The 27,994-nt window shown below is 41.7% G+C and overlaps 1 protein-coding gene across 2 annotated transcripts; it reads right to left on the reverse strand.

Annotated features, from left to right (window-relative positions):
- Positions 1-104: 104 nt before the first annotated feature.
- On the reverse strand, positions 105-27,519 carry TMEM192 (transmembrane protein 192). Of its 2 annotated transcripts, XM_045078279.1 has the most exons (6): positions 27,366-27,519; positions 20,416-20,562; positions 12,774-13,038; positions 8,441-8,575; positions 1,407-1,509; positions 105-1,093 (listed from the first exon to the last, which is right to left on the reverse strand). In XM_045078279.1, the coding sequence occupies exons 1-6, from the start codon at positions 27,390-27,392 to the stop codon at positions 955-957; spliced, it is 816 nt and encodes a 271-aa protein (XP_044934214.1). In that variant the 5' UTR covers positions 27,393-27,519; the 3' UTR covers positions 105-954. The 2 variants fall into 2 exon arrangements, with proteins under 2 accessions (XP_044934214.1, XP_044934215.1); XM_045078280.1 differs by lacking the exon at positions 8,441-8,575.
- Between the last annotated feature and the right edge of the window lie 475 nt (positions 27,520-27,994).

Genomic DNA, 27,994 nt, shown 5'->3' on the forward strand with positions numbered 1-27,994 from the left:
GGCTCAGTTGGAAAAGCATGTGACTCTTGATCTCTGGGTTGTGAGTTCGAGCCTCACACAGGGTATAGAGATTATTCAAATAAATAAAACTTAAGAAAGCATAATTCAAGGCTAAAAAAGATGTTTTTTGGATCAACTTAAAGCCAAAGAACATACTTTTCTTGATCGAATCAAGGTATAGTCAATACTGAAACACATGGCAACTTCTTGAAGAGGGATTAAAATAAGGGGAATGTTCTCAAGTTTTCTCTGAAGTATGTCAGCTGTTGTAAGTGGAAGGTGCTGCTGACGTAACAAGCAACACTGGTCAGTCTGACACTGGTCCAAGTGATCTTGATTATCTTATTTCTGGAGAATGGAAAACTACAGGAGTTTGCATAGTCAACCACCTACTGAGACTGGTCGTACAAAGAGGATGTTCTCCATAAGAGCTACAGAGGCCAAGCTGTCATCCCTACAAGCACACAAGCACTTCGAGTACATGATGAGGCTCTGCAGGGGAAAACAACATTAACCACAAAAAATAATGACTTCTCTCATCAGTTTAAGAGTGGAGAAAACTTACTTGATCAAACCATTGTTTCAACTAGATCATCGTGTCAGATTACCTCCATATACATAGCCAAATTATTACCGGGTTCTAATCTTGGGCAGGAAGAGTCGTTTAAACTACACCTTTGATCGTAGGATAAACCAGACAGTTAAACAACTTCAAAATGTGCAAAAACAGACGTTCTCCTCGAGATATCCAGGCTCTATGAAATACTTTCAAGTGACCCAAAAGTCTCACCTACTAAAGAGCCATGCAGGTGAGAGCAAAATTAAAGTTTCCAACCAAAATTGTCAAATGTTATCTGGCAAAAACTGGCATTCCTGAGAAGAGCTTGTCAGGTCATCGATCAGTCTTAGATTCCTCTGCATTCCTCTGCAACTGCTCTCCTGACCTTGAGCAGCTCACACGTGACCAGGCGGAGAGTCAAGGTCAGAGGAAGTGAAAGTCAACAAGCGCTTACTCAACAGGGCATTGTGTCGCTTCAGGTAGGCAATTATGTCTCCTTGCTTTTCAACGATCTCTTCTAGGCTTGAAATAGGCCTGCGAAGAATCAATATATTCACCAATACTCGCTTGTCTCTTTGCAAATGGGTCCCCTCCCAGTTTCCAGTACAGCGTATTGTATTTGGGACTTTTTCTTAAGATGCTGTAAGCCAAGGTAATATTCCAAAATGAGGTTCTTTCATCAGACTTGGTTTTATCCAGGGGAATGGGAGTAAGCAAATCAAACTTAAATCTAAGGCACATATGCATAATCATAAATTCCAAGCATAAGAATGTTTCCTAGATTTTCAAGGCAGGGGAGCCTCATAATTCTCTTTCTCTAGTCTTTCATTCCCCACCCGAAGCTTACCTGAATCCAGTCTCCGAGGTAATATTGCTGGGGTAAGCATAGATTTTTTCTTCTTCAAGTACATCAGGTTGTGGTTTGGCTTTATTAAATTTTCGAATTTTCACTGAAATAATAAAGTCATTATAGTCAGGTTACCTAATTATGAAAAAAACTTTTACGTCCATTTTTTCAAATTATAATAATTGGCTATGCTTTTCAAGTAAGTTAATATGGACGAAAATGCTTCATAAAGTGAAAAAACAGGTTTATTGAAAATCTGTGAGCAGGCCTGAAATAAACACTGGACTACAGAGAGTGTCATTATTACTGGTCATAATAACAGCTACGATTTTTTGGAAAATTTAAAAGACAGAAGGCACAGGTGAACTATTGTGCATGGACAGCCTCATCCAGTTCTCAGAACCACCCCCTGAAGCAGATGCCCTTATGACCCCTACCTTCTACAATAAAGTGAAGCCCAGAGAAGTTAAATAAGTAGGGGGTTTCCAGTCCAGGAACCATGACTTTTTTCCAACAACCTCCACTGTTGATACTATCCTATAGAAAGAGCTACTATTTCAGGGAAAAATACAGATCATCAGTCTACATTCCAAGACAGTATGAAAAGAACCAAAATCGAAGCTTGCATGAGGAGCTTGTGGCAGCCCTGGAAAGCAGCCCCTTTTAACTCAGCAGAACTGGGATGGGAGGGACGATCATGGAGGAGGATGGAGGGGCTTGAGTCCAGTCTTGGGGGAAACAGGAAAACGAACTGCACGGACTAGGGGAGGAGAGAAGAAGGGTGATTTAGGTGTGGGAAGAGCCTGAACAAATACTTAGACCTTGAGAAGGGGTGTGTGTGTGTACTCACAAGGGGTGTGTGTTTGTGTGTGTGTATGAGTGGGTGGAAAGGTAGGCAGGCAAGACATGAGTGACTGCCAAGGCATTGATATTTTGTCCTGAGAGTATATGGGAGTCACTGAAAGGAGCTCACCATCACCCCTGAAGGGCAGGGATGAGTAGGGCCAGCTCATAGTGGACCTTTTCTTTTCTTTATTTTTTTTTTTTTTTTTTTTTTAAAGATTTTTTTATTTATTTGACAGAGAGAGATCACAAGTAGGCAGAAAGGCAGGCAGAGAGAGACAGATGGTGGGGCTCGATTCCATGACCCTGATACCATAACCTGAGCCGAAGGTAGAGGCCTAACCCATTGAGCCACCCAGGTACCCCTCATGGAGGGTCTTTTATGCTACACCAAGACTTCAGAAAACTCTGAACAGGGAAATTGTTAATGATAAGAGTTACTTCTGAATACAATTACATTGGCAGAAGGAAGGAATACAAAGTTAAGAGAACAAGGAAGGGACAGCAGTAGCAAGCCTATGGGAATTATCCACACAGGATGTGATGAGTGTCTCATTGAGGCAGTGACAGTGACAGAGGGGAGGAGACAGATATGGGAGACAGGCCAACTGAACAGGATTGATGACTGAGGGAGGGGAGAGAGTAAGTGGGAAGAAAGAATCCAGGATGACAAAAAGGTTTTGAATTGAGCAGGAGCTGCAGGCTGATGCTCTTAGCAGAGGGAGGGGAGGAGGGACAGGATGGGGGAAGGTTTGGAAGAAGAGACAGATGTTCAGGTCACTTCTGTCTTGGTACACTGGAACACCAGCATGGAAATGATCACTGAGCAGGTGAATACAAAGGTCTGGATGACTCTCTTCACCTGAGGACTGTCTACTAGTGTGGGGACCGTAACTTTCAGTAGGTAGAGAAAAAGGATGCGGGAAAGCTGACACCCACTAATAGTAAAGAGATGGGAAGAATCTGTTAAAAGGAATGAAAATGCATCTCCAGAGAGGGAGGAGAACCGGGAAAGAGCAGTCACTGCCAGGAAGGTGAAGACATGGAGAGGACCCAGGGGATGCAGCAGTTTGGAGGCCATTGATGAACTTGGCAGCTTGTGAGGGTAAGTGATGTTATGGACTGAACCGTGTTCCCTGAAAATTGACATGCTGAAGCCCTCACCCCGAAGCAATGGTCTTTAGAGAAACGGCCTCCAGTGAGGTATTTAACATTAAATGAGGTAATAAGGGTGGGGCCCTGATCAGACAGGAGAAATGTGCTTGCACAGAGCACAAGGCCATGTGAAGACACCCACAGAAGGCAGCTCAGGAAGGGAGGCTCAGGAGAAACCAAGCCTGTCCATGCCTTGACCTTGGACAGGCCAGCCTCCAGAACTGTGAGAAAATGAATCTGTGTGGCTTCAGCCACCTAGTCCAGGTACTGCAAGTGGGGGAAGTCAGTGGCAAAGAGGCAGAGAAGCAGACACGGTGAAGGCCACTCCACCTCTCAGGGGTGACAGCAACTGGGGCAATTTGCACCCTGGACAGCAGTTAACTGGGCTGGGCTCTCCCCTACCTGAACAATAACTCTGGGACCGGGCTGACATGAGTTGTCTCCCCCAGAGATGGCTACGAGGGGGGAGAAAACCAGGGGAGAAGGAGGCAGTGACTGTCAACCCCGAATGGACATGAGAATTACACCAAATAGATGAGAGTATCTGCCATGGGAATGGGCTGGGGCGGGGGGAGGGGCAGGTCAGACCCCCACATTACATTTTGTAAAAGCTCCACATGCCATTATTTCCTTTTTCATGACAAGTTTTCAGATATAATTCACATATCATGCATTCACCCATTGGAAGTATACAAGTCAATGGTTCAGTATTTCAGAGCACTAGGCAATCACCTCCACAGTCAATTTTAGAACACATTCATACCCCCAAAGAGAAACCCAGTATCCATTAGTGGTCATTCTCCATTTGCCCCCTGCCCTCTGGCTCTAGGTAACTGCTCATCTATTTCCTCTCTGTACATGTGCCTGTTCTGGGCATTGCATATCCATGGGCTCATACATAGACTGTCTTCGCAATGACTGGTTCTACTTAGCATAATGTTTTCAACGTTCATCCACATTGCAGCACATACTAGTACATCAGTCCATGTAGTCATTCCATTTTAGGACTGAGTAATATTCTGTTGTATAGATTGAACACATTTTGTTTATCTATCCATCAGTTTATCCTAACATCAATTAGATGTTTTCCCCTTTGGGCTATTATAAGCAGCACTTCTTTGAACAACTGTGTATGTGTTTTTGTGGAAATGTCTTGGATATATACGCAGAGTCATGAGACACTCTGTTTCTCCTTTTGTGGAACTTCCAGGCTCCTCATGTGATTCGAATGTGTACTTTCAGCTGAGAATTAGGCTCAAGAAGTTGGAGTGAAGAGGTTAAAAGTGAGAAAGTTGTGTGGTGGGGGGGGCTAAGTGTCTCAGTCAGTTAAGCAGCTGTCTTCAGCTCAGGTCATGATCCCAGGGTCCTTGGATTGAGTCCCACATCCGGCTCCCTGCCGCAGGGAGTCTAACCTCTCCCTCTGCCTGCTGCTCCCCGTGCTTGTGCTCTCTCTCTCTCTCACTCTTATTCTATCTCAAATAAATAGATGAAATAAAATTTAAAAAGTGAGAAAGTTGGGAGATGTGCAGAGGGTCCACCAGGAAGGACCAGGAGGAAGCACACAGTATGCCACCAGAAGAACCAAGCGTGCCCAGTACCTAGATGCCTTTGACTTTCAGGTACAGCAAGGAAGTTGGAAATGAGAAGCACCTTCTGGCTTTGAATGGCACTGGCACAAAACCTGATGTGCTCTAGCTTGCAGGTTAGAGGAGACAGACCGAGCTGCGGAGCTCCCTCCAACAGGTCAGGGAGAGCCCTCAACAGAGCAGACTAGGGAGCCCCATTGAGGCAGGCAGGAAACCAGAAAAACCAGAGGCCTGAAGCTAGTGAGGGGTAAGCTTCCAGGAGGTAAACTATGTCCAAGGTCATCCAGTAAAAATGAAGGCTGAGAATTGAACCTGTTATGTGATGTCTACGAGTGAATCTGAACTGTTCAGTGTTTACATCTTAGTTTTCTAAAATGGTATTTTCCCCAAATAATCCCTGAATAAAGGAAGAAGCTTAGAAAAAAATGTAAGTTTCTTGAACTGGGGGACAGGAAATAACAGCTACATAGTATTAAAGTAAAAGGGGACAGAAATAAAAGACACACAACAGTCTGACAAAATAAAAAGGTCTTGGGCACCTGGGTGGCTCAGTAGGTTAAGGTCTGCCTTCCATTCAGGTCATGATCCCAGGGTCCTGGGATGGAGCCCCACACTGAGCCCTGCATCAAGCCTTGCACTGGGCTCGGTAAGCCTGCTTCTCCTTCTCCCTCTGCTGCTCCCCCTGCTGTGTTCTCTCTCTGTGTCAAATAAAAAAATAAAACCTTAAAAAAACCCCCAAAACCCTATAGTATATTTAAGGAAACATTGTAATTTAATAAATTAAGCTTACTCTTGAGGATGTGGAGGTAAAACACTCATACTTGAATCTTCTAAAGAAATTAAGTATTTGCAGAAACCCTAAGTTTATAATTACAATTATCATAAACCTTTCCTATCTAAACCATCTATTTACTTTGAGAGTGTGAATTACCAATTATCAGGTTTTCTTACAGTAGGAAGCATATTCCTTTGAGATTTAACAAGATAGTTTTTTTTTTTTTTAAAGATTTCATTTATTTATTTGACAGAGAGAGAGATCACAAGTAGGCAGAGAGGCAGGCAGAGAGAGAGAGAGGAGGAAGCAGGCTCCCCGCTGAGCAGATCCTGATGTGGAACTTGATCCCAGGACCCTGAGATCATAACCCGAGCTGAAGACACAGGCTTAACCCACTGAGGCACCTAGGCACCCCAACAAGATAGTTTTTTAATGGTGTTTTTATTCAGATAAAAATTTAAAAATTAATAAAAAGTAAAGAAGAAATATGCTACAAAGTCTTTGAGTATAGAATAAAGCAATTCTTTTTAATTAGAAGGCAATATATTAAAATAAATGGAAAAGAATGAAATAAAACCCTTTTTGTTTAATTTTAGGTGTCATGTAACTATTTGTGTCCAAATGTAAAAATGAGTTCCTGTCAGGATTCTTGGAATATCTGTTTCCTTTAACTCTTAAACACTCTCAGGATTTTGTTTTTGCTTTTATCTCTTAGATGTCTTATTTATAATTAATTATAGATGCTACAGCAAATCCTTTTAAATCCTTTAAAAATAGTACAGTAAGTCCTAGAGAAATAAATCTTGGACTACATTTTAATAGTATTAATTTCCCTTATTTACATGATTGACATTCACATGATCTTTGGAATATTGTTGTTACCTCCTTCTATGTCACAGAGCATTCTATAGATCTTTACTACAAGAAGGCCTGCACCCCTTGTAGTAAATAAAAGTTGTAGAGTACTAAAGTAACGGGGTAAGTGAATTCTCTATTCAGACCTAAACTATAACCTTATTTATAGCATCTGACAGACATGTCGTAGACTGGAACTGATCTCAATCAAAAAGGTAATTCAGTATTCATTTGTCATATGGATCACTTTACTGAAATAGCAAGCTGTTTCTTATATATTGAAAAACTAATCTTACTTTAAAACTAGTCTCATTCTGGGGGCCTGGGTGGCTCAGTTGGTTAAGGGACTGCCTTCAGCTCAGGTCATGATCCTGGAGTCCCAGAATCAAGTCCTGCATTGGATTCCCTGCTCAGCCGAAAGCCTGCTTCTCTTTCTGTCTGCCCCACCCTCCTTTCGTATGATTTCTCTCTCTCTCTCAAATAAATAAATAAAATCTTAAAAACAACAACAACAACAAAACAACTAGTTTCATTCTTTTCTAGGAAGTTAAGTGGGTGATATACATTTATTTTTTTAAAAAGAGGTACAAAATGTAATCCTATCCATAATTTGGCTCATTGTTAGCTAATAATTATAGAAACATTTATAAAGATCAATCAATAATGTGACATTCACATTTACAAAGTAGTAATACCATTCATATTCTAAATGCTCTCCTATTGGCCTAAGGAGATGCACAAAAAAAAAAAAAAATCAGTAAAGTGAAACATAAGCTGTGACCTGTGTGACTTTGCCCTTCTTGGCAAAAAGAAATGACCTTTTTCAAAATGGATACACAAGATATTTTATTATCACAAAATAACTGTTAAGCAGTGCCAGAAAATTAGCTACTATTCTGGACAGATTTTACTGCGTGTCCATATTGCAGCAGGAATGAAACCTAGATTTTTCCAGGGCTTGCATTTTTTTCTGTTAAAAGTATTCTTCCAAAAAAAAAAAAAAAAAAAAGTATTCTTCCATTTTTTTCACGTTAATATATCTAAAGCTTTTTTTTTTTTTTTTTAAGATTGTTTATTTTAGAGGGAGAGTACGCGCAGGGGGAGAGAGAGAGAGAGAGAATCCTCTAGCAGATTCCCCACTGAGCACAGAGCCTGATGTGGGGCTTGATCCCAGGATTCTGAGATCCTAACCTGGGCCGAAATCAAGAATCAGCCACTTAACCAACTGAGCCACGCAGGCACCCCTCTAAAGTAAAGCTTCCTTTAATTTTAACCCCTGAGAGTTCTGAGAAAGAGAGAGAGACACAGAGAGACAAATAGATCAATCCTTAGACAGCTCTAAATTTAGAAAATGAGTTCCTAAATGGTTTATCCTAAAGCAAGTCTAGGCTAAATGCAGTTTTGCACACATATTTACTCACTTATTTTGTATTTTGTCATTTTGAATTTAAATGCCAGACTTACATCTCAGTTGCCTTTGAAGAAGCAAATGTCTGTGGGTCTTTTCAATTTTTTTGTTTTTGGTCTTTTTTAAAGATAAGGTGTCACTTGACTTGATAAAAATTAGGTTTTTGTATTGTTTTGTTTTGTTTTTGACAAAAATTAGTTTATGACACAAATTTAGAAGCATCACTGGTATGTTGCTGTTGGTTTGAAATCATGCAAGTTTCCAAGTGGTCAGCAATGAAAAGTACAGGTGCTCAACAGGCTCCCAGCCGCTAGGAAAACCTTGCCGCAAAGATAATGGCCACGCTTCCATGATCAGGGATGAAACAACTGGTTAATGATCTTTGGCCCAACAGTCTCGCTGTAATTCTCACCTGTGTAAATGAGCAGACAGGTCAGGGAACAGATCAGTTCCAGGCCCAGGATGGCCAGGATGAGGTCAAGATACAGCCTGCTGGGCTCCGGGAAGGAGTGCTGCACGCACAGCACGAGGAGGAGAGCTGTGCTGCCTGCAGAGGACAGAGAAGTGCAGGGTTAGCAGAGCCCAGATGGGGTCCACAAGGCAGGTGCATACCCAGGCCCTGTTATATGGAGCGGTGAAGGGAGCGTTGGTAAAAACCCCGAACTGCTGCTTTCTAGAGGGAAAAACCCCCAATGCAACTAAGAGTTAATAAGAATCTGGATTTTCTTAAAAACCAAGTTACGATTTTTTGTTCTCTACAATTATTAATAATGACATTGCATGAAGTCCCCTGTGCATTTAAAAAGGGATGCAGGGATGCCTGGGTGGCTCAGCCGGTTGAGTGTTTGACTCTTGATTTTGGATCAGGTCATGGTCTCAGGGTCATGGGATCCAGCCTCCTGTTGGGCTTTGTGCTCAGTAGGGAGTCTGCTTGTCCCTCTCCCTCTGCTCCTCCCCCTACTCTCTCTTTCTCAAATAAATAAATACATAAGGATGAAGTTTCTGGAAATTTGCATTATCCCAGTTCTTCTGAACCCAGAGGCTCTTGAGGACCATGGTTGCCCATCCTGGTCACATAATGTACCAGCAGAAAACTGCACAGAAGTTAAGAATGTTGCAGTTATGTGGACCACCTGGCTGGACATCTGGGACATGCTGCTGACTATGGACAAATGACCTGACACATCTGCTCCTCAACTTCTTTGTCTGAAAAATGGGAACAACAGTACCTTCCTCACAGTGCTCTTGTGAGGAATGAATGAAGTTAATATGTGAAAAATACTTGGGATGGTGCTTGGATACTATATGATCAATATGAACTGTTCCTCCCCACACACACTTAGCATATCCATTATTTGGTTTTAAAGATCATTAGCCTTGTTTTGTACTTTCATTTTGAAGAATACAGCGCAGAAGAAAAGTAAACTTCTGGAGCAAAGAGGCTGGGTCTTGGCATCATGTAAGGTATGACTGTGAGTTTGCCACAGGGACTTGCTTGGAGGAAGGGTTGTAGGGCAGTGTGCCTGGGATTTTTAAAGATTATACAAAACCAAAATTAGTAGTAGTAGTTTTATTTTTAAAGAGTTTCTTTATTTGTCAGAGGGAGAGAGCACACACAAGCAGGGGGAATGGCAGGCAGAGGGAGAAACACGCCCTGCCGAGCAGGGAGCCCCGGCGGGACTTGATCCCCAAACCCTGGGATCATGACCTGAGCTGAAGGCAGAAGCTTTTACCTACTAGGTACTGTTAGTTCACTTCCTCCTGCAACAGAGTTTGTGTGAGAAATATTATTTCACCGATTTTATAGAGAAAAGGTATCAGGATGAAGTTAATCACTAGCCCACAATACTATCACATGCCATAGAAACACTCATCTGATTAGCTGGATGTTCTACATCCTCATGGATTTACCTTTTCATTCTTCATATAAGATAAAATACTTAGAGTAGAAACAAGGTCAATACCTGCCCCAGTCTCTTTGATCTTCTGGGTCCTTATATGAGCAACATAAAAGTCATGCCATCTGCAATTAAAAGTAAGGGTCTAATTGCTTAGAAATATTAAGGGTCATATGTTAGCAAGAATTTGAAAGTGAGCAGAAAGGTAAGGATCAGACAACCCTTGGTGGGCCTCAAAAGTACTATTTCCAGACCGATCACTTAAGAGACTGAACATTACTTTGGTTATAATGCATATACCGTCTTTAAGTTAAAAATGGGTTTTTGCTTTTATCTTCAGTGGGTGGGAGGAAAGGTTATAGTGACATCTTCTGGCCAAAAACAAGTATTACACATCAGCGCAGAACATAACAAGCCAAGCTCTTCCTCAAGGAAGAGGTAAAAATGTCCCCCTTCCACCCCACAGTGAGTCAAAACCAGCCATCTCTATAAAATGCTTCTCTGTTATCACATGGCCCTGCAGCTGCCACTGAGAACATCGCAGAGTAGATGAACTCGCACCTGCCCTTTAAGAAAATGTATTAATAGAACACAGAAGAAAAAAAATTTAAATTCTGTAGAGCTGTTTTTCTGGGGGAAAAAATTATCTTCAAATCTGGTTTCAAAATGTTTAAGTATTTATTCTGGACTCAATCCGAAAACGAGGTTCTCTAAAAAGGCAAAACACCAAGGCAAAAATGCCTAAAGAAGTTCAATTTAATTCCATTCCGCCTTTTTAAGATGTTTGCAAAATCAACAAAGTGGGTACTAATGCAGCTAAGTCCTGTGCAGACTTTCCAACCTTTTGTTTTCCATTTTGGATAATGCATTTTATAATATCACAGTCTCTCACTAAAAGAAACACTGAACTTCATTTAAAGTAAAGCCAATTTCTTCCTCTCACCCTACAAGTATCAAATAGCAACAGCAGCTTATCTTCTTGAGATGATTAACACGGCTCATACCAGAAGGGGGGAAAAGTCTACATCATGCACAGGCAGATACATGGACACAATGTTCACAATGCGGGCAAGGAAATGTCACCCCAAAATATGCTTTGGGGCATAAGGATTATTTTTTTCTTAAGATTTTACTTATTTGAGAGAGAGAGAAGAAAGGGGAGTGGCAGAGGGAGAAACAGACTCCCCACTGGGCGGGGAGCCCGACTTGGGGCTTGATCCCAGGATCTCAAGATCATGACCTGAGCTAAAGGCAGACGCTTAACCGACTCAGCCACCCTGACATAAGGGTTATTTTAAGCTGATTAGTTTTAAGAAACAGCAGACACGGGTGAATCCCAGAAAGCTGATGGAAGTTACCTTTCTAAAAAACTTTTATTTACTTATTTGAGAGAGAATAAGAGAGCATTATTCTCTCAGGGGGAGCAGCAGAGGGAGAGGGGGAACACCAGAGGGAGAGGGAGAAGCAGGCTCTGCATCAAGCAGGGAGGCCGATGTGTGGCTCCATCCCAGGACCCCAGGATCATGACCTGAGCTGAAGGCTGACACTTAACTGACTGAGCCACCCAGGTGCCCTGGAAGATACCCTTTTGTAAGAGACAGTTACAAAGGAAAACTAGTTTGTAAGCGTGTCCTTTCTGTACCAGGAAAAGAAGGCTTAGAAACTATTATCCACAGAGAAGGCAGACTTAAATCTGCATAATAATCTTAACGTTGTTTCCAGAGCTTTTACTGCTCACCCTCCCATTATTCCTCCCACTGCCTCACCACAATGTCTATGGTCTCTCTGGCTAGAGATGGTATTAAAGGTGGTGGTGTGGCCCCTTTTAGAGAGTTACTCGGTTTTTTGGGGTCTCTCCCATGAAACACAGGAGGTATGCACCTTGTTGTTGTTTTTTTTAAAATATTTTATTTATTTATTTGACAGAGATCACAACTAGGCAGAGAGAGAGAGAGAGGAAGAAGCAGGCTCCCCACTGAGCAGAGAGCCCGATGTGGGGCTCCATCCCAGAACCCTGGGATCATGATCTGAGCCGAAGGCAGAGGCTTTAACCCACTGAGCCACCCAGGTGCCCCAGGAAGTATGCATGTTAATAAATTTGTTTATTTTTTCTTGTTAACTTTTTATTATAGTGGGGTCTCAACCAAAAATCTTCCCAGAAGAGGGAAATTTTTTCACACCCCCACCATGATAACAAACACAGATGTGAAAGGAAAATTAAGACTATACTGGGGCACCTGGGTGGCTCAGTCAGTTAAGGGTCTGCCTTCAGCTCAGGTCATGATCCTAGGGTCCTGGAATTGAGCCCTACCTTGGGCTCTCTGCTCAGGGGGGAGCCTGCTTTTTATTCTTCATCTGCCTGCCCCTCCTCCTGCTTGTGTTTCTCTCTCTCTCTCTCTGTCAAATAAGTAAGTAAAAAAACTTTTTTTTTTAAGATTTTTTTTTTTTAATTTATTTGACACAGAGAGAGAGAGATCACAAGTAGTCAGAGCAGTAGGCAGAGAGGGGGAAGCAGGCTCTCTGCTAAGCAGAGAGCCTGATGTGGGGCTCTCTCCCAGGACCCTGAGATCATGACCTGAGCCGAAGGCAGAGCCTTAACACACTGAGCCACCCAGGTGCCCCTAAATAAGTAAAATCTTAAAAAAAAAAAAAAAAAGAAAGAAAATTAAGACCATATTATTTAAAAAGCTTCAAGACAATAAGCTGATCTTATTTTAGTGGCCACAACACACATCACTCTCACAAATATGAGAGACTATATTTGATTATAAAGTCAAACCCCCCATTTGCCTTCTGCTGGCAATTCCACCACACAAGCAAGCCACAGACAAGCTGAGCCAGACTCACCGGTTGAGTGTATCATCAGTGCAAGTCCTTTAAGATGCCTCGTAGCTAGGTAGATCGTGTTATAGCCTTGGTTTCTAACTTTGTTGTGGTGATACTGGATGTAGCGTTCAAGAAGGAAATGCAGAATCCACAAAATAACTTTTCCAAGGATTATGACTGTCTGAACCTTCAGTGGGTTGGTATAGTTTCCTGGGCACTTGTCCTCAATTGGATTAGGGTAAGAACAAAGCACACCTGTTAAAAATGCTAAAATGACAAATACAACCTGGTGGAAATGAAAGCAGTAGGATTAATATTCAATATTTAGAATTAAGAAATGATATTTACCACCCAAGCACATAGTCATACCTATGACTTTTGTGATCCTATTTTTATAAATGAATTTACAAACTTTTTTTTCCCCATTTTACAAATATTTTAAACAGAAAATTTGGAGAAAAATTTGCAGAAAATTTGGAAACAAATCACAAATAAGAGAAGTCACCCCAAATCCCACCTAACAGAGATGAATACTTAAACAATTTCTTGCCCACTTCTCTTTTATTGAAAAGAGTAAAAGCAGTTAATTTAGTGCTTCAGAGGTAACTAATAAAAATCATGACTTAAAAAACTTTATTTCTAGTTTCAGTTTTAAGAGAACAAAAACAAGTATGCAATTAGATCAACAAAAAATTAAAAGACTGGTGCCAAAATACAGGCAAACAGAAATTCTCATATATTCTCATATATTGCTGGTCTGGGAAGAGATGTGGAAAAAGAATCTGGAAGCATCTTGATCCTGTCCTAAGAACTCTACTCATCAGAAGTAACAGCCCCAGTTCAGACAGCTCTATGACTACCAATATTTATTACAGCATTCTCTATTATTTGCAAAAACGCGGAAAATTGCCCAAGGATATGTGTTCATCCATAGCAGAATGCTTGAGTAAATTAAAATACATCTACTCATAAAACAGAGTAGTATTGAGCTATTAAAGAATTAACTAAATCTTCCTGTATTAATTTGGATGGGCTGTCTGTATGTTAGGATTAGTAAATTATAGAGTAGTAGTTCAAAGTGTGGTTTACAGACCAGCACAATCAGCATCACAAGGGAGCTAGTCAGAAATGCAAATTATCAGGCCCCACCCAAAACCAGGAGAATCTGGAAATGTCACCAAGCTATCTAGTTTAACAAGCCTGCTGGGGAGTCTGACACAGGCTTAAGTGTGTGCAACACTTGGGCAGAGTGATAAATACAGTATTATCCAACTGGGGGGCGGAGGGAAGAAATAGGGGAAATCCTTTAAAATATGTATGAATGTGTGTGTATGTGTGTATGTTAAGCAGGCTCCATGCCCAGGTTGGAGCCCAACACAGGGCTGAACTCAGGACCCTGAGATCAAGACCTGAGCTGAGATCAACAGTCAGTCGGTCACTTAACCGACAGAGCCTCCCAGGCACCCTCTTTTTGTACGAACTGAACGAAAGGCACTGAGATACACCCATTTATTAACTCAGAGAAAAGGGCTGAAGCAGATAAAAGAGAAGATAGGATTTCATCTTTGTACGCTTTGGTAATGTTTTACTTGTTACGATAAGGAAGTTATTTTGTAATTTTAAAAATCAAATAAAGAAAAATGTATCCTTGGTATTCATCACCAAACACCAATAGTAGGCTATCCTAGCATATAATAAATCTACTTAAAATATATATGATTTGTCTATGTGATTTGTCAAGAGCAGTCATATTTGCTAGGGCAACTCAAGATGCCTATTACCATAAAGGAAAAAACTGAAAGGTCGAGAAATCCCTATACATGAAAACACTGTACATTGAAGCAAACTGATCCATTTTTTATGAAGTAGCATATAGACATTTTGCTTGTTTAAATTTTTACTTAAATTTCAGTTAATTAATGTATATGGAGTGGAAATTTAATGTTTGTTTCAGGTGTACAATATAGTAATTCAACAACTGTACACAACCCGGTGCTCATGGCAAGTGCCTCCTTCATCCCCATCACCTACTTCTCCTATCCCCCCATCAGTCTGTTCTCTATAATTAAGAGTCTCTTTTTTGGTTTGTCTCTCTTTTTTTTTTCCCCCCTTTGCTCATTTGTTTTGTTAAATTCCACATGAGTGAAATCACATGGCATTTGTCTTTCTCTGACTATTTTGCTTAGCATTAATACTCTCCAGCTCCATCCATTTATCATTGCAAATGGTAAGATTTCATTCTTTTTTATGGCTGGGTAATAGACAGAGAGGCATATATATATATATATATATATAGCCCGATATGGGGACTATATATATATATACCTATATAGCTGCTTAACCAACTGAGCCACCCAGGCGTCCCTTATGACCTCTTCTTTATCCATTCATCAGCTGATGGACACTTGGGACTGTTTTCATAATTTGGTTATTGTAAATAATACTGCTATAAACAACAGGGAGCATGTATCCCTTTGAATTCATGTTTTTGCATTTTTTTTTAAAGATCTCATTTATTTATTTGACAGAGATCACAAGTAGGCAGAGAGGCAGGCAGAGAGAGAGACGAGGATACAGGCTCCCCTCTGAGCAGAGACCCCGACGCGGGGCTCGATCCCAGGACCCTGGGATCATGACCTGAGCAGAAGGCAGAGGCCTTAACCCACTGAGCCACCCAGGGGCCCCATGTTTTTGCATTCTTTGGGTAAATACCTAGTAGTGCGACTGCTGGTAGCTCTATTTTTAACTTTTGGTTGAACCTCTGTACTGTTTTCCAGATTGGCTGCGCCAGTTTGCATTCCCACCAACAATGCTGATGGGTTTCTTTTTCTCCACATCCTTGCCAACATCTGTTGTTTCTTGTGTTGTTGATTTTACCCATTCTGACAGGTGTGAGGAGATATCTCATGTAGTTTTGATTTGCATGTCCCTGATGATAAGTGATGTTAGGCATACTTTCATGTGTCTATTGGCCAGGTGGATGTCTTCTTTGGAGAAATACGTGTTCATGTCTTCTGCCCATTTTTTAATTGGATTGTTTTTTGGGTGTTGAGTTTTTAAGTTCTTTGTATGTTTTGGATACTAACCCTTTATTAGATTTGTCATTGGCAAATATCTTCTCCCATTCTGTAGGTTGCCTTTTAGTTTTGTTGTTTGTTTCCTTCGCTGTGCAGAAGCGTTTTATTTTGATGTAGTCCCAATAGTTTAACTTGTTTCTCTTGCCTCAGAAGACTTTTCTAGAAAAAGTTGCTATGGCTAATGGCAGAGAAATTACTCCCTGTATTTTCCTCAAGTTTTGTGGCTTCAGGTCTCACATTTAGGTCTTTCATCCAGTTTGAGTGTATTTTTGCGTATGATAAAAGAGAATGGTGTAGTTTGATTCTTTTGCATGTTGCTGTCCAGTTTCCCTGCACTGTTTATTGAAGAGACTGTCTTTTTTCCATTGGATATTCTTTCCTGCTTTGTTGAAGATTAACTGACCAAGTAATTGAGGGTTCATTTCTGGGTTTTCTATTCTGTTCCATTGACCTATGTGTCTATTTTTGTGCCAGTACCATACTGTCTTGATCACTACAGCTTTGTCCTAGAACTTGAAGTCAGGAATTGTGATGCCTCCAGCTTTGCTTTTCTTTTTCAAGGTTGCTGTGGCTATTTGGGGTCTTCTGTGGCTCCATACAAATTTTAGGATTGTTTGTTCTAGTTCTCTGAAAAATGCTGTTGGTATTTTGGTATTTGACAGGGATTGAATTAAATGTGTAGATTGCTTTGGGTAGTATAGGCATTTTAACAATATTTTTTTCTTTGAATCCAGGAGTGTGGAATGATTTCCCATTTCTTTATGTCATCTTCCAATTCTTCATCAGTGTTTTATAGTTTTCAGAGTATAGGTCTTTTACCTCTATGGTTAGGTTTATTCCTAGGTAGCTTTTGGGTTTGGGTGCAATTGTAAATAGGACTGATTCCTTGGTTTCTCTTTCCACTGCTTCATGATTGGGTGTATAGATATGCAAAAGATTTCTGCACATTGATTTTGTATCCCGTGACTTTACTGAATTTGTTATTAGTTCTAGCAGTTTTTTGGTGGGTCTTTCAGGCTTTCTATGTGTAGTCTCATGTCATGTACAAACTTAAAGTTTTACTTCTTCTTTGCTGATTCGGATGCCTTTCTTTCTTTTTGTTGTTGGATTGCTGAGGCTGGGACTTCTAGTACTATGTTGAATAAAAGTGGTGAGAGTGGACAGTCCTTGTTGTTCTTGGCTATAAAGAAAAAGCACAGGACGCCTAGGTAGTTAGCTGGTTAAGTGTCTGCCTTCGGCTCAGGTCATGATCCCAGGATCCTGGGATCGAGCCCCACATTGGGCTTCTTGCTCAGTGGGGAGTCTGCTTCTCCCTCTGCCTCTGCTGCTCCCCCTGCTTGTGCTCTCTCTCTCTCTCTCTCTCTGACAAATAAATAAAATCTTTAAGAGAAAGCTCAGTTTTTTTTTTTTTTTCCCATTTAGGATGATGCTAGCTGTGGTTTTTCATAGATGGCCTTTATTATGTTGAGGTATGTTTCTTCTAAACGTATTTTGTTGAGGGTTTCTTATGAATGGATATTGTACTCTGTCAAAATTTTTTTCTGATCCATTGAAATGATGGCATGGTTCTTATCCTTTTTAAAATAATTAATGTGATGAATCATGTTGATTGATTTACAAATATTGAACAACCTTTGCAACCCAGGAATAAATCTCACTTGATTGTGGTAAATGAATTTTTTAAATGTTTTGTTGGATTTGGTTTGCTAGTATTTTGTTGAAGATTTTTGTGTCTATGTTCATCAGAGATGTTTGCCTACAGTTCTTTTTTTGTGGTGTCTTTATCTGGTTTGGGTATCAGGGTAATGCTGGTATTTTTCTTGCTTTTTAACATAAGAGTTTCTTAGTCCTAAAATGAGGGCAATCGATCCCACAGTATCATAGGCAGGCATTTTAAAGATTTTTTTTTTTTAATTTATTTGACAGAGAAAGAGAGAGAGAGAGAGAGATCATAAGTAGACAGAGAGGCAGGCAGAGAAAGAGGGGGAGCCAGGCTCCCTGCTGAGCAGAGAGCCTGATGTGGGGCTCAATCCCAGGACCCTGAGATCATGACCTGAACTGAAGGCAGAGCTGAGCTTAACCCACTGAGCCACCCAGATGCCCCTGTAGGCAGGCATTTTAATATAAAAAGGTTTTTCAAAGTCATGTGTGTGTATGTTTGTGTGTATGTGGGGGTATAAATACATAGAGAGTATGTTACACAAATTAAAGATACGTTATTAAAAAAAAAGAAGAAAACAGGCCATAATCCAGGGACCAAGAGGCCACCTCTTCAGTTGATAATCCGGGGATTGGGAAGCCCTGGTAGAACCAGGCCACACTTAACTACATCTACACAAGGAAAAAGGATGCTCCTCTCTCCTCAGGGTATTCAGTTGTGAATTCAAGTCTACATGGTGTGTGTCACTGGAGCAGAGGCTGAACGAGTCAATGAACCACATTCATTCTTCTCATAAAGACTTGGGATCGCTAAGAACTCCTGACTTTTCACACTGTAGCAAAGAATAACTATATTCCCTCGTGCTTCAGATCTCAGTGACCAAAATGGAGATGATTAACAGACTGGATGCAGAGCCATCGATAAGCTTACACCAAGACTGTTCACATGTACAGGTGTTTTGCTTATTTGTTTTTCCATTTAGGGGTTTCTTTTTGTGTGCATGTGATGTTGAATTTATTTACTTCTTTATTCTTGTTGATATAACTGGCATATGCCATTGTGTCAGTTTAAAGAGGACAACTTGGGGGCGCCTGGGTGGCTCAGTGGGTTGGGCCGCTGCTTTTGGCTCAGGTCATGATCTCAGAGTCCTGGGATCGAGTCCCGCATCGGGCTCTCAGCAGGGAGCCTGCTTCCCTCTCTCTCTCTCTCTCTGCCTGCCTCTCTATCTACTTGTGATTTCTCTCTGTCAAATAAATAAATAAAATCTTTAAAAAAAAAAAAAAAGAGGACAACTTGGCTTTTGGTTTGTTTTTTCTTTCTTTTTTTAAAAACTTTTTATTTTAGTTTCAGTAATCTCAACAGCCAATATGGGGCTCAAACCCATGACCCTGAGATCAAGAGTCACACCCTTCTCCAACTGAGACAGCCAGGTGTCCCTACAACTGGTTGATTTGATACATTTATGTGTTGCAATATAATTACTTTCCCAGTGTTAGCTAACACCTCTATCACTTCACATCATGACCGCTTCCTTTTTGTGGTGACAATTAAGGTATCTAATCTCTTGGCAACTCTGAAGTTCATAATATGTAAAATATGGCTGACTGTAGAAACTAGGCTATGCATTTGATCTCCAGTACTTTTTTCTTTTTTTAAAGTGATAGAATTTTTTAAAGCAAGGATGCAGAAAAAGCTCTCAGGAGTTAGAGGGGTCCTGACAGGGTTGCCCTCTCCAGAACTTATTTATCTGCTAGTTGCAACACATACATCTTTAGTGTTCTGCTGCAACTGGACTTCTCTCCTTAACATTATTTTCTAAGTGTAGATAAATTGATAAATTTCTGTGTCAAAATATATAGATTTATCTACATTTTTTAAATTTTAGTAACTGAAAAACACATGCATATGGTAAAAAGACATTTCAAATAGTACAAAAGGCAAATAGTAAAATGTATCAGGTATGCCTTCTACTGAGGACCTCAGACCTCCACCACAGTGACACCTAGTGTTAAAGGATCTTGTGAATGCTTCTAGAAATTTTCTGTTTATATATGGGAATAAACATACACACCAGCCCTCTCAATTATCTTTTAAAATGTGCAAATGGGAACATTCCATGCAAACCCGAATGTAAACCTGTGTTTGTGAATACTCAACAATGTAAGCATGAAGGCTAGTCTAATTAATATATACACATCCACCCTGGTTTTTTTTCCCAACAGTTGCAGAGCATTCCTTCATATGGATGGGAAATACAAAGTGTCCTCTGAATGGTGGTAGTTGCAATATCTTGATATTACAGACAACATTACTATTATTAACAATATCTTTACACATGTGCAAATATATTTGTAATAAATTCTTTGGAGTAGAGATATAATAAAAAAGTATGTACATTTTAAATGTTGTAGATGTAGGGGCGCCTGGGTGGTTCAGTGGATTAAAGCCTCTGCCTTCAGCTCAGGTTGTAATCCCAGGGTCCTGGGATCTAGCCCCACATCAGGCTCTCTGCCTGCCTTTCTGCCTACTTGTGATCTTTCTCTGTCAAATAAATAAATAAAATCTTTAAAAAAAAAAAAAAAGTTGGTAGATGTAGCCAAAGTGCCCTCTGAAGATCATACACACACACACACATATTATTATTATTACATTTTATATATACATAAGAGCTTATATATATGTGTGTGTGTGTATTATTTTTTTTTCAAAGATTTATTCATCTGACAGAGAGACAGAGAGCATAGCAGTGGCAGCAGCTCCCTGCTTAGCAGGGAGCCTGACACAGGGCTGGATCCCAGGACCCTGGGATCATGACCTGAGCTGAAGGCAAACGCTTAGCTAACTGAGCCACCCAGGCATCCTGAGCTTATATATATATTTTTTAAGAACATTGCCTCTGTATGGATTATTGTCCCAGCCAACTTACATGAATTAATAAGAGAAGATTTGCTATGATGACTGTAGGAAGAGGGTGGAATCTGGGTCTAAACTGAGCATGTAATGAATGGTGTAGAAGATGCTGGGTGTCCAGAAGAGGGTCATCTTCAATACTTTGGGTGAGATCCAAGGAACCCTGAGGTACGGAAAAACAGAAGCAATCTTTTAATCCCCATTTTTCCAGATTATGTTTCTAAGACAAATCTACTAAATTCTAAAGCATTAAAAACCATTACACAAGTTAGAGGCAAGAAAAATAACTTCCCTACATAAAGTGAGTTTAAAAATAACATAAACTTCGGGACGCCTGGGTGGCTCAGTTGGTTGGACGACTCCCTTCGGCTCAGGTCATGATCCCGGAGTCTCGGGATCGAGTCCCGCATTGGGCTCCCAGTTCCACGGGGAGTCTGCTTCTCCCTCTGACCTTCTCCTTGCTCATGTTCTCTCTCACTGTCTCTCTCTCAAATAAATAAAATCTTAAAAAAAAAAAAATAACATAAACTTCTAGGTAACTACTGTATACATGTTGGTGAAAACAAGTGTTAAAATGGGTTGAGGAAATCTTACTTCAATTATCTTCAAGTAAGGTATTACATAATGAGATTAAAGCAAACAATGTTTTCTTTAAGTCCTCAAACTTAGATATTGATTTATCTAACATTACTTAGATTATTGATGAAATAATTACATATGGTTCCAATTCTTAAACTACAACCTGATGTTCCACAAAATTTTGGAAAGTTGGTGGAGGCTTTATTAAACTTTCAGTTATGATAGAAATGTTTTAGAGAAGGAAACAGATCACCATGATAGAGGTTCCAGGAGACTTGAGTTGACAGATACCAGAGTCTCAATGAAAACAACTTGCAAAGTACCGGAAGTAGCTGATGGCATTGAGCTGCAACCTAAAAATTCAGTCTGACTCATTTAAAGGTGCTGTCTTGGCAGGAACAGTACTACCAGATCTCTGGCTCATATAACCATCTCTTTTTTTTTTTTTTCTTAAATAAATAATGATTTTATTTATTTATTTGACAGAGAGAAATCACAAGTAGTCGGAGAGGCAGGCAGAGAGAGAGAGGGAAGCAGGCTCCCTGCTGAGCAGAGAGCCCGATGCGGGACTCGATCCCAGGACCCTGAGATCATGACCTGAGCCGAAGGCAGCGGCCTAACCCACTGAGCCACCCAGGTGCCCCCATATAACCATCTCTTAATCTAAGACCCTTGCTGAAAACTATTATATATAAGATACTATAAGATGAAAAAATTATAAAACACAGTCCCTGTCCAAAAGATTACATTTTCATTGGGGAAGCTGGGGATAAAGGTATACAGGATGAAATAATATTATAAGTGAGCTAACTGGACAAAAATAGGATGGAAATAAAGATTTCATCGGAAAGAGGGAAGCCTGAGAATAGCATTTGGAAGCAGATAAGCACTCTTTGGAAGGGGTAGAGTGAGACAAATGGTATAGGGATGGTTTCTGGGCACCAGATTACAAAGATAAAAATAATAATCTGGAGCCTAATTCAGATCTGGGGCGGGCTTCTCAGTTTCCAAACTCAGGCATTCAATGCTGCTTTGCAAATTTTTTTTTTCATTCAGTGCCTACATATAGCTTCCTGTTTAGTTTGCTGTAACTTACGATATGATTCTGATTATTTCTGTTCTTTTCCACACTCTGTTCTTTTCCACTTTCTCTCAGTCAGCAGACAGATGTCCCAATCTTCACAGAGCTTCCTCTGGCTACCATCTGCGCATCCTTCCAGGTTCTGCTGGGTCAATTCCTACACATAACCTTCCTGGGCTGCCAAGCATCTAGATCACACCACACCTCCACGCCCTCCCACATAGTTTGGTGCTTGCCTCCTCTATCATACTATCCTGTGACAGTCCTACCTCTTACCTATCCTCCCAAGTATATTACATGAGACCTACCAACTCCCCACCACATATTTGTCTTTGTAATCTTAACGCCCAACAGGGACTGGGGGTTAGCACCCACGGAATAGATGATGAATGAATAACTGTTCAAATCCTACCTCAGCAGTGTTCCTAAGTCAGTCAGGGTGTTGTCAAAGACCTGGGCTAAGCAGGAGAGGTTATCAGGAGCTGTGGGGAGAATCAGCTCTGACCAGATGCAAAAGCAGTAAGTATTATGCTTACAGGTAAGCTCCTAAGGAAACTGCCCCATTCAGATACCAGTTCTCCTGCTTCCTTAGTGGTGAGGGAGTTACTTCATCTCTGTGCCTGTTTCTCATCTCAGGAAACACAGTGCTGCTAATAGCAACTGTTTCATAGCTTGGGGAGGGGGGAGATCAGACGAGTTACTATTCATAAAAGGGCTGGAACACTGGCTGGCACAGACGTGACAGTCAGTATCAGCCGCTGCTGTCTCTACCACTTGCTCTTCCCTTGCTCCCCATGGAATGCCTTACCACTCTGGCCCCTCAGTCTCATCTTGCTCTCCATTCTTCACTATTCTCGCTAGGTCCCATTATTTCTCATGGCCTTTGCCTTCCAGTCTCCAGACCTTAGCAACGTCTTGCTGTAGTCCATGTCTTCTAAGATGAACATTTACGTTTCTCTCCCCCAAAACTTGAGTCCCTCCCCATTCTCCTCTACACAAAATCCAAATTCTTAGTCTGGCTCTCTGTGTTAGAATCCCTTCCCAAGCTAGTTTTTGGGTCTTGCCTCTCGTTACTTCTCTCTCCTTCCCGATGCTGACTGCTCATGCGCCCATCCCTCACAAATCTCTTTCAGTCCCTGTGCCTTTACTTACTTTGGCCCATGTGTCTAGGGCTTATCTTAGCAAGAACACTGGCTTCACTGATCCTCAACATTGTTCCTACTGCCCTGTCAGCCAACACTGTACTTCTCATGTCCCCAAGTCTGACTTGGATCTCTTTTATATCTTCCGTATGTCTTTTTACCCCTTTGAACACACAGAAAACATATAATAATTTTTCAATGTTCCTGTTTGCTATTTTTAGCATGTCATTTCTGAATCATTTCAACTGACTTATATGTCATGTTTTCCTGCCTTTTGCATGCTTGGTAATTTTTTCAACTTATTAAGATCCAGTTGACATATGGCTTTGTGTAAGTTTAAAGTGTACCAGGAGTTAATATGACACACTTATATATATTGCAAAATGATTCCCACTGAAGCATTACCTAACACCTTCACTACATTACATAATCATCAGTGCCTGGTAATTTTGGATTGGATGAAAGACTTCCCAATTTATTGCTTTGGGTGTGGGACAGTTTTGTGTTCCTACAGTCTTGAGTTTTTGTTTTTTTCTGGAACACAGTTAAATTACTTGGAAACAGTTTGGTCTTTTTGGCCTTGCTTTTTTTTATTTATTGTGGGACCACAACCATGTTTATTTATTTATTGTGGGACCACAGCCATGTTTAGTCTAAGGCTAGTTTTTCCCCACTATGAAGGTAAGACCTCTGTGAGACCTAGTATCCTGTGAATTACTGAGTTTCCAGCTGGACTAGTGGACTAGCCACGATGCCTGGCCCTGTGTGAGCGCTAAGTTCCGCTTCCTCTAGTCATTTCAGGTGGTTCTTTTCCAGGCCGTGGGCAATGTCCTCACAGGCCCATACTGAGCAGGACTCTGCGGACTCCCTGAGGGGCACTCTGCACGTTTTCAGTTCTCCTCTCCAGGTACTGCCACGTGAACTCTCGTTGCCTCAGTCTCCCCAGACTCTCAGCTCCATCTCGTCAACTCAGGGAGCCTGCTGAACTCTGCCGGGGCACCCTTTCCTGTCACAGCCCTCAGCCTCTCTCAAGGTGGTCAGCTGGGGCAGTCATATGACTCACTCCATCCCCCTCCTCTTGGAAAGCACTGGCTTTCACTGCCCAATGTTCAATAGCTCAAAAAAATGTTGTTTCCGATATTGCATGTAGTTTTTTGGTTACTTCAGGCAGAAGAATGAATCCAGTCCCTGTTACACCATGCTGGCTAGGAACAGAAGTCCCTACTGCATTCTCACACATGTCTATTACAACTTCCAATGCTAACCACAGGACAGCAAAGTTGTTGGAAAAGTGTGCTTCACATGGACAGAGACACTGTTTTGTACCTTCATTATACCTTTAGCATCTAACATTTCAACGAAGCAGGCCTTGAGACCTTAACTCTAAGACTACTGTCCATTTATCTCCCATTTACCTCCCTTGCATGACCCTCCTCCCCTAGCCTAAATGACCTTTCTAGACGGCCCCACAAATATCCTTCTTATTTTTTTCAGAATCCATACATGCCTTAAGTTCTCTATAAAACTTGTTATGCAGGGGCTCCTGGGTGATTCAGTCGGTTGAGTGTCAGACTCTTGATTTCGCCTCAGGTCATAATCTCAGGGTTGAGATGGAGCCCCAGTCAGGCTCCGAGTTGGGTGTGAGCCTGCTTAAGATTCAATCTCTCCCCTGCCCCCTCTAAAAAACAAAAACAAAGAAACAACTTGTCCTGCCAACTGTTTTCTTTCTACTTCACAACCGCTATAAAATGTACTGCTCATAATATTAATTTGGAATAGTTCTTTTTTTTTCAAGATTTTATTTATTTACTTGAGAGCGCAAGCAGGAGTGAGCAAGAGTGAGCATGCACAGGGGTGGAGGGGCAGAGGGAGAGGGAGAAGCAGACTTCCTGCTGAGCAGGGAGCCCCATGTGGGGCTCAATCCCAGGACCCCAGGATCATGACCTGAGCCAAAGGCAGCTGCTTAACCCACCCAGCCACCAAAGCTGTATTGTATTTTTTCCTTATGAATGCTATCTTGTATTTTTCCCTCTTTAATGTATATGTATTGTTTCTCCTGATTACACTAAACAGGTTGGAAATGATAATATGGTTTCTTCTTTACATCACTTATTAGACTCAGTAAATAAAACAAATCCCCTGTCTAGTGGATTCTACAGGAAATGTGTAACAATGCCTCATCACTCTCAGATGGCAACTCACCATTTCCATGTGAAAGGTAAAATGAAGATAACTCCTGGAATCCATGTAATTTCTTCGCTTACACTCTTAAGAACTACATCATGACCTGGACAAGATATCTTCTGTTTTGCCCACATAGATCTCTTTCCTCTTCTTTTGTGATAATAACTGGATCTCCTCTGGGGACTCACTGTCTACCTCTCCATTAAGTCCCAATGGGAACATCCTTCAGTACTTTTCACCCTCCTCTGGGAAGGTGGAACCTCTGGCCTCTGGTAGAACCTAAGGGGGCCGGACAATTCAATTCTTTCTGTGAGCGACAAAGCAAAGGGAGACTAGGCACATTCAGTCCAGGGCAGACTCTGAAAGGACCCCCGTCCCTTAGATCCCTTGTGCCGCCCTTGACTGGAGTCCTTTCAGAGGCGTAGGTGTTCACTCACTCTGATCATTTCAAAGAAATTCCTTTCTTCCTTAAATCAGTCAGAGTTGGTTTCATAGCTTGCAAACAGTGAACCCTAAATGAAAAGCCTTTGCCTCTGTTAACTCTTTTAAGTGTCTAGGCCTATGGCATACACCGTATTTTTAGCTTTTTACTGAATGGTAGAAATCATAGCCACAAATTACCCAAAACAGGCAACTTGCTCAGATCTAAAGTGATTTAGATATGTAACTGTTGGTGAAACATTAATCTCCATTTGTTTGCTGGAACAGATTTCTAGAATTGTACTCATCCTAAAACTAAAAGCTATAGATTCAAAAATCTGGGGGCAACTTAGCATCAACCAAGAAGCATTTACTGCACATATTTTCCTGATTTTTCCCCCATACACTGTCAGCTTACAAATGTCACCCTTAAAAATTCAGAAACAATGATTTATTTCTTCAAATGTATGTGAATATCAAATCTACCTTCAATGTCTTACAGTTAGTTTTACATTTTTTCAACTGAAAAAAATGGTAGGTTTTAGCTTTATCATTAAAAATTGTTTGGATCTTAGTTAAGATACTTAGTTAAGATACTTTGAGTGTGGTTGTTACTTACATAAGAATCTAAGCTCTTGTAGGCCTGGGACTGTTATGTGTCTTGCCTAATGCCCCTAATTCAATGACAGGATCACAGTAATATTCCTGTTTATGTAATTATCCAAATTACTGCTTTAATGTAACTGTCAACTTTGCATTTCTCAAGGATAAATTGTCAATGAGGCAAACCAGTTAATTCTGGGCACAATTACATGTTTCCCCTAAGAAAGTTTCAATATATTTAAGTCAAGATTTCACTTTGTACTATACAGACTGTAAACTAGGCCTATGGTTTGTTTGTTTGTTTAGTAATCTGGTTTGGACCCATGAAGTAAGGCAATTTAAAATATCCTCCCATGACTATCACGCTTGCAGTCAAAACATCGCAACACTGGTTTTCTCCAGTGCGGGTTTCTGAGCAATGACAGCGACGAGTCAGCCCGTGGGATGGCGGCGGCCTGACTGCCTGTCACAGCCGCTCCGGGTCCACGGCGCTCTAAAGCCCACGCAGAGAACCCACGACGAGGGAGACTGACGCCCCTGCGCCCCAGGACCTGTGAGCGCAGCCCAGCCGCCCGCGCAGAGAAGCGCCCGAGGGAGGGCTGTCAGGCCAGACGCGCATCACGTGAAGCTCCCAGTTCCGGGATGAAAGACGCGCTCCGCACGTGAGCTGGGCGCCCGTCAGGGGACCCCACATCCGCGCACCCACCGCCCAGCAGCCCACCCGACCTCCACCCGGGAACAGAAGCCCAGAGCCGGCGGGCGCGTCGCGGACCCCACTGCCTCCTGGGGTCTCGTCCCAGGATCCCGCGCCCCGGGTCAGCCCTGCCCAGGAAGCGCCGCCTCCAGCCACGGCCGCAGCGGTGAAGGGTGGCTTCCCCTGGCAGTCTCCGCCCCGCGCGCCCAGCAAGGGAAGAAAGGGGTTCCGGGACCAGCCTCCCTCCACTTCCGCGCACTCACGTCCTCCATCCTGCCCCTCGTGGCCATTTCCCGAAGCCTGAGGCCGAAGCCCCGGCCAGCCGGGCCTCTCCACCTGCTCCCCGCGCCGCCGGCCTAGGAAAATTGCCACCTTCTAAGACTTAGCCTCCCCCACTTCAGACACACCCCCTCCTGCTCCCGCTCCGCCTCCGTCTTCCCCCGAGCCCCGCCTCCTCACTCGCGATTGGCCAAGATGTGGGGGCGTGTCCCGCCCTGAGATACAGGCCTGTAGGCCTCCCGCGGCTGCACTGACCGCCTGGCTTCCGGCAATCTCTGATCAGGTCGGGTGGTGGCCAGAGCTTGCGTGTTAAAGGTTGCATTCCGAATCCAAGAATTTAACTGTTTTTGCCGCCACTTGTTTCTTTTTAAAAAACATTAACTTTTCTCAGTCTTCCTTAGTTTGTGTTTGGAGGCACAGCTCCATGCATGAGTAGAGCCAGCTATAGAATCCTACCGCTGCCATTTATAGCTGGAAACTCCACCAGTAGATGATAGGAACAGAATAAAGATTCTAATCTACATGACATATTTACACATTTCACTAATGGGAAATGAAGCAGTTCAGGATTTTTAGGGCTTTTGTTTCTTTTTAATGTAATAAATAAATAAAA

This window comes from Mustela putorius, unplaced genomic scaffold, assembly GCF_011764305.1.
Source record: "Mustela putorius furo isolate JIRA1106 unplaced genomic scaffold, ASM1176430v1.1 tig00000242_pilon_pilon_pilon, whole genome shotgun sequence".
Classification (NCBI taxonomy): Eukaryota; Metazoa; Chordata; class Mammalia; order Carnivora; family Mustelidae; genus Mustela; species Mustela putorius.

Coding starts and splice junctions, on each gene's coding strand:
- TMEM192 (XM_045078279.1), bottom strand. CDS start 27,392: ATGGCCACGAGGGGCAGGATGGAGGAC. Junction 8,576..12,773: donor ACTGATGATACACTCAACCG/GTGAGTCTGGCT, acceptor TGTCCTCTGCAG/GCAGCACAGCTCTCCTCCTC. Junction 1,094..1,406: donor ACCTCGGAGACTGGATTCAG/GTAAGCTTCGGG, acceptor GATTCTTCGCAG/GCCTATTTCAAGCCTAGAAG.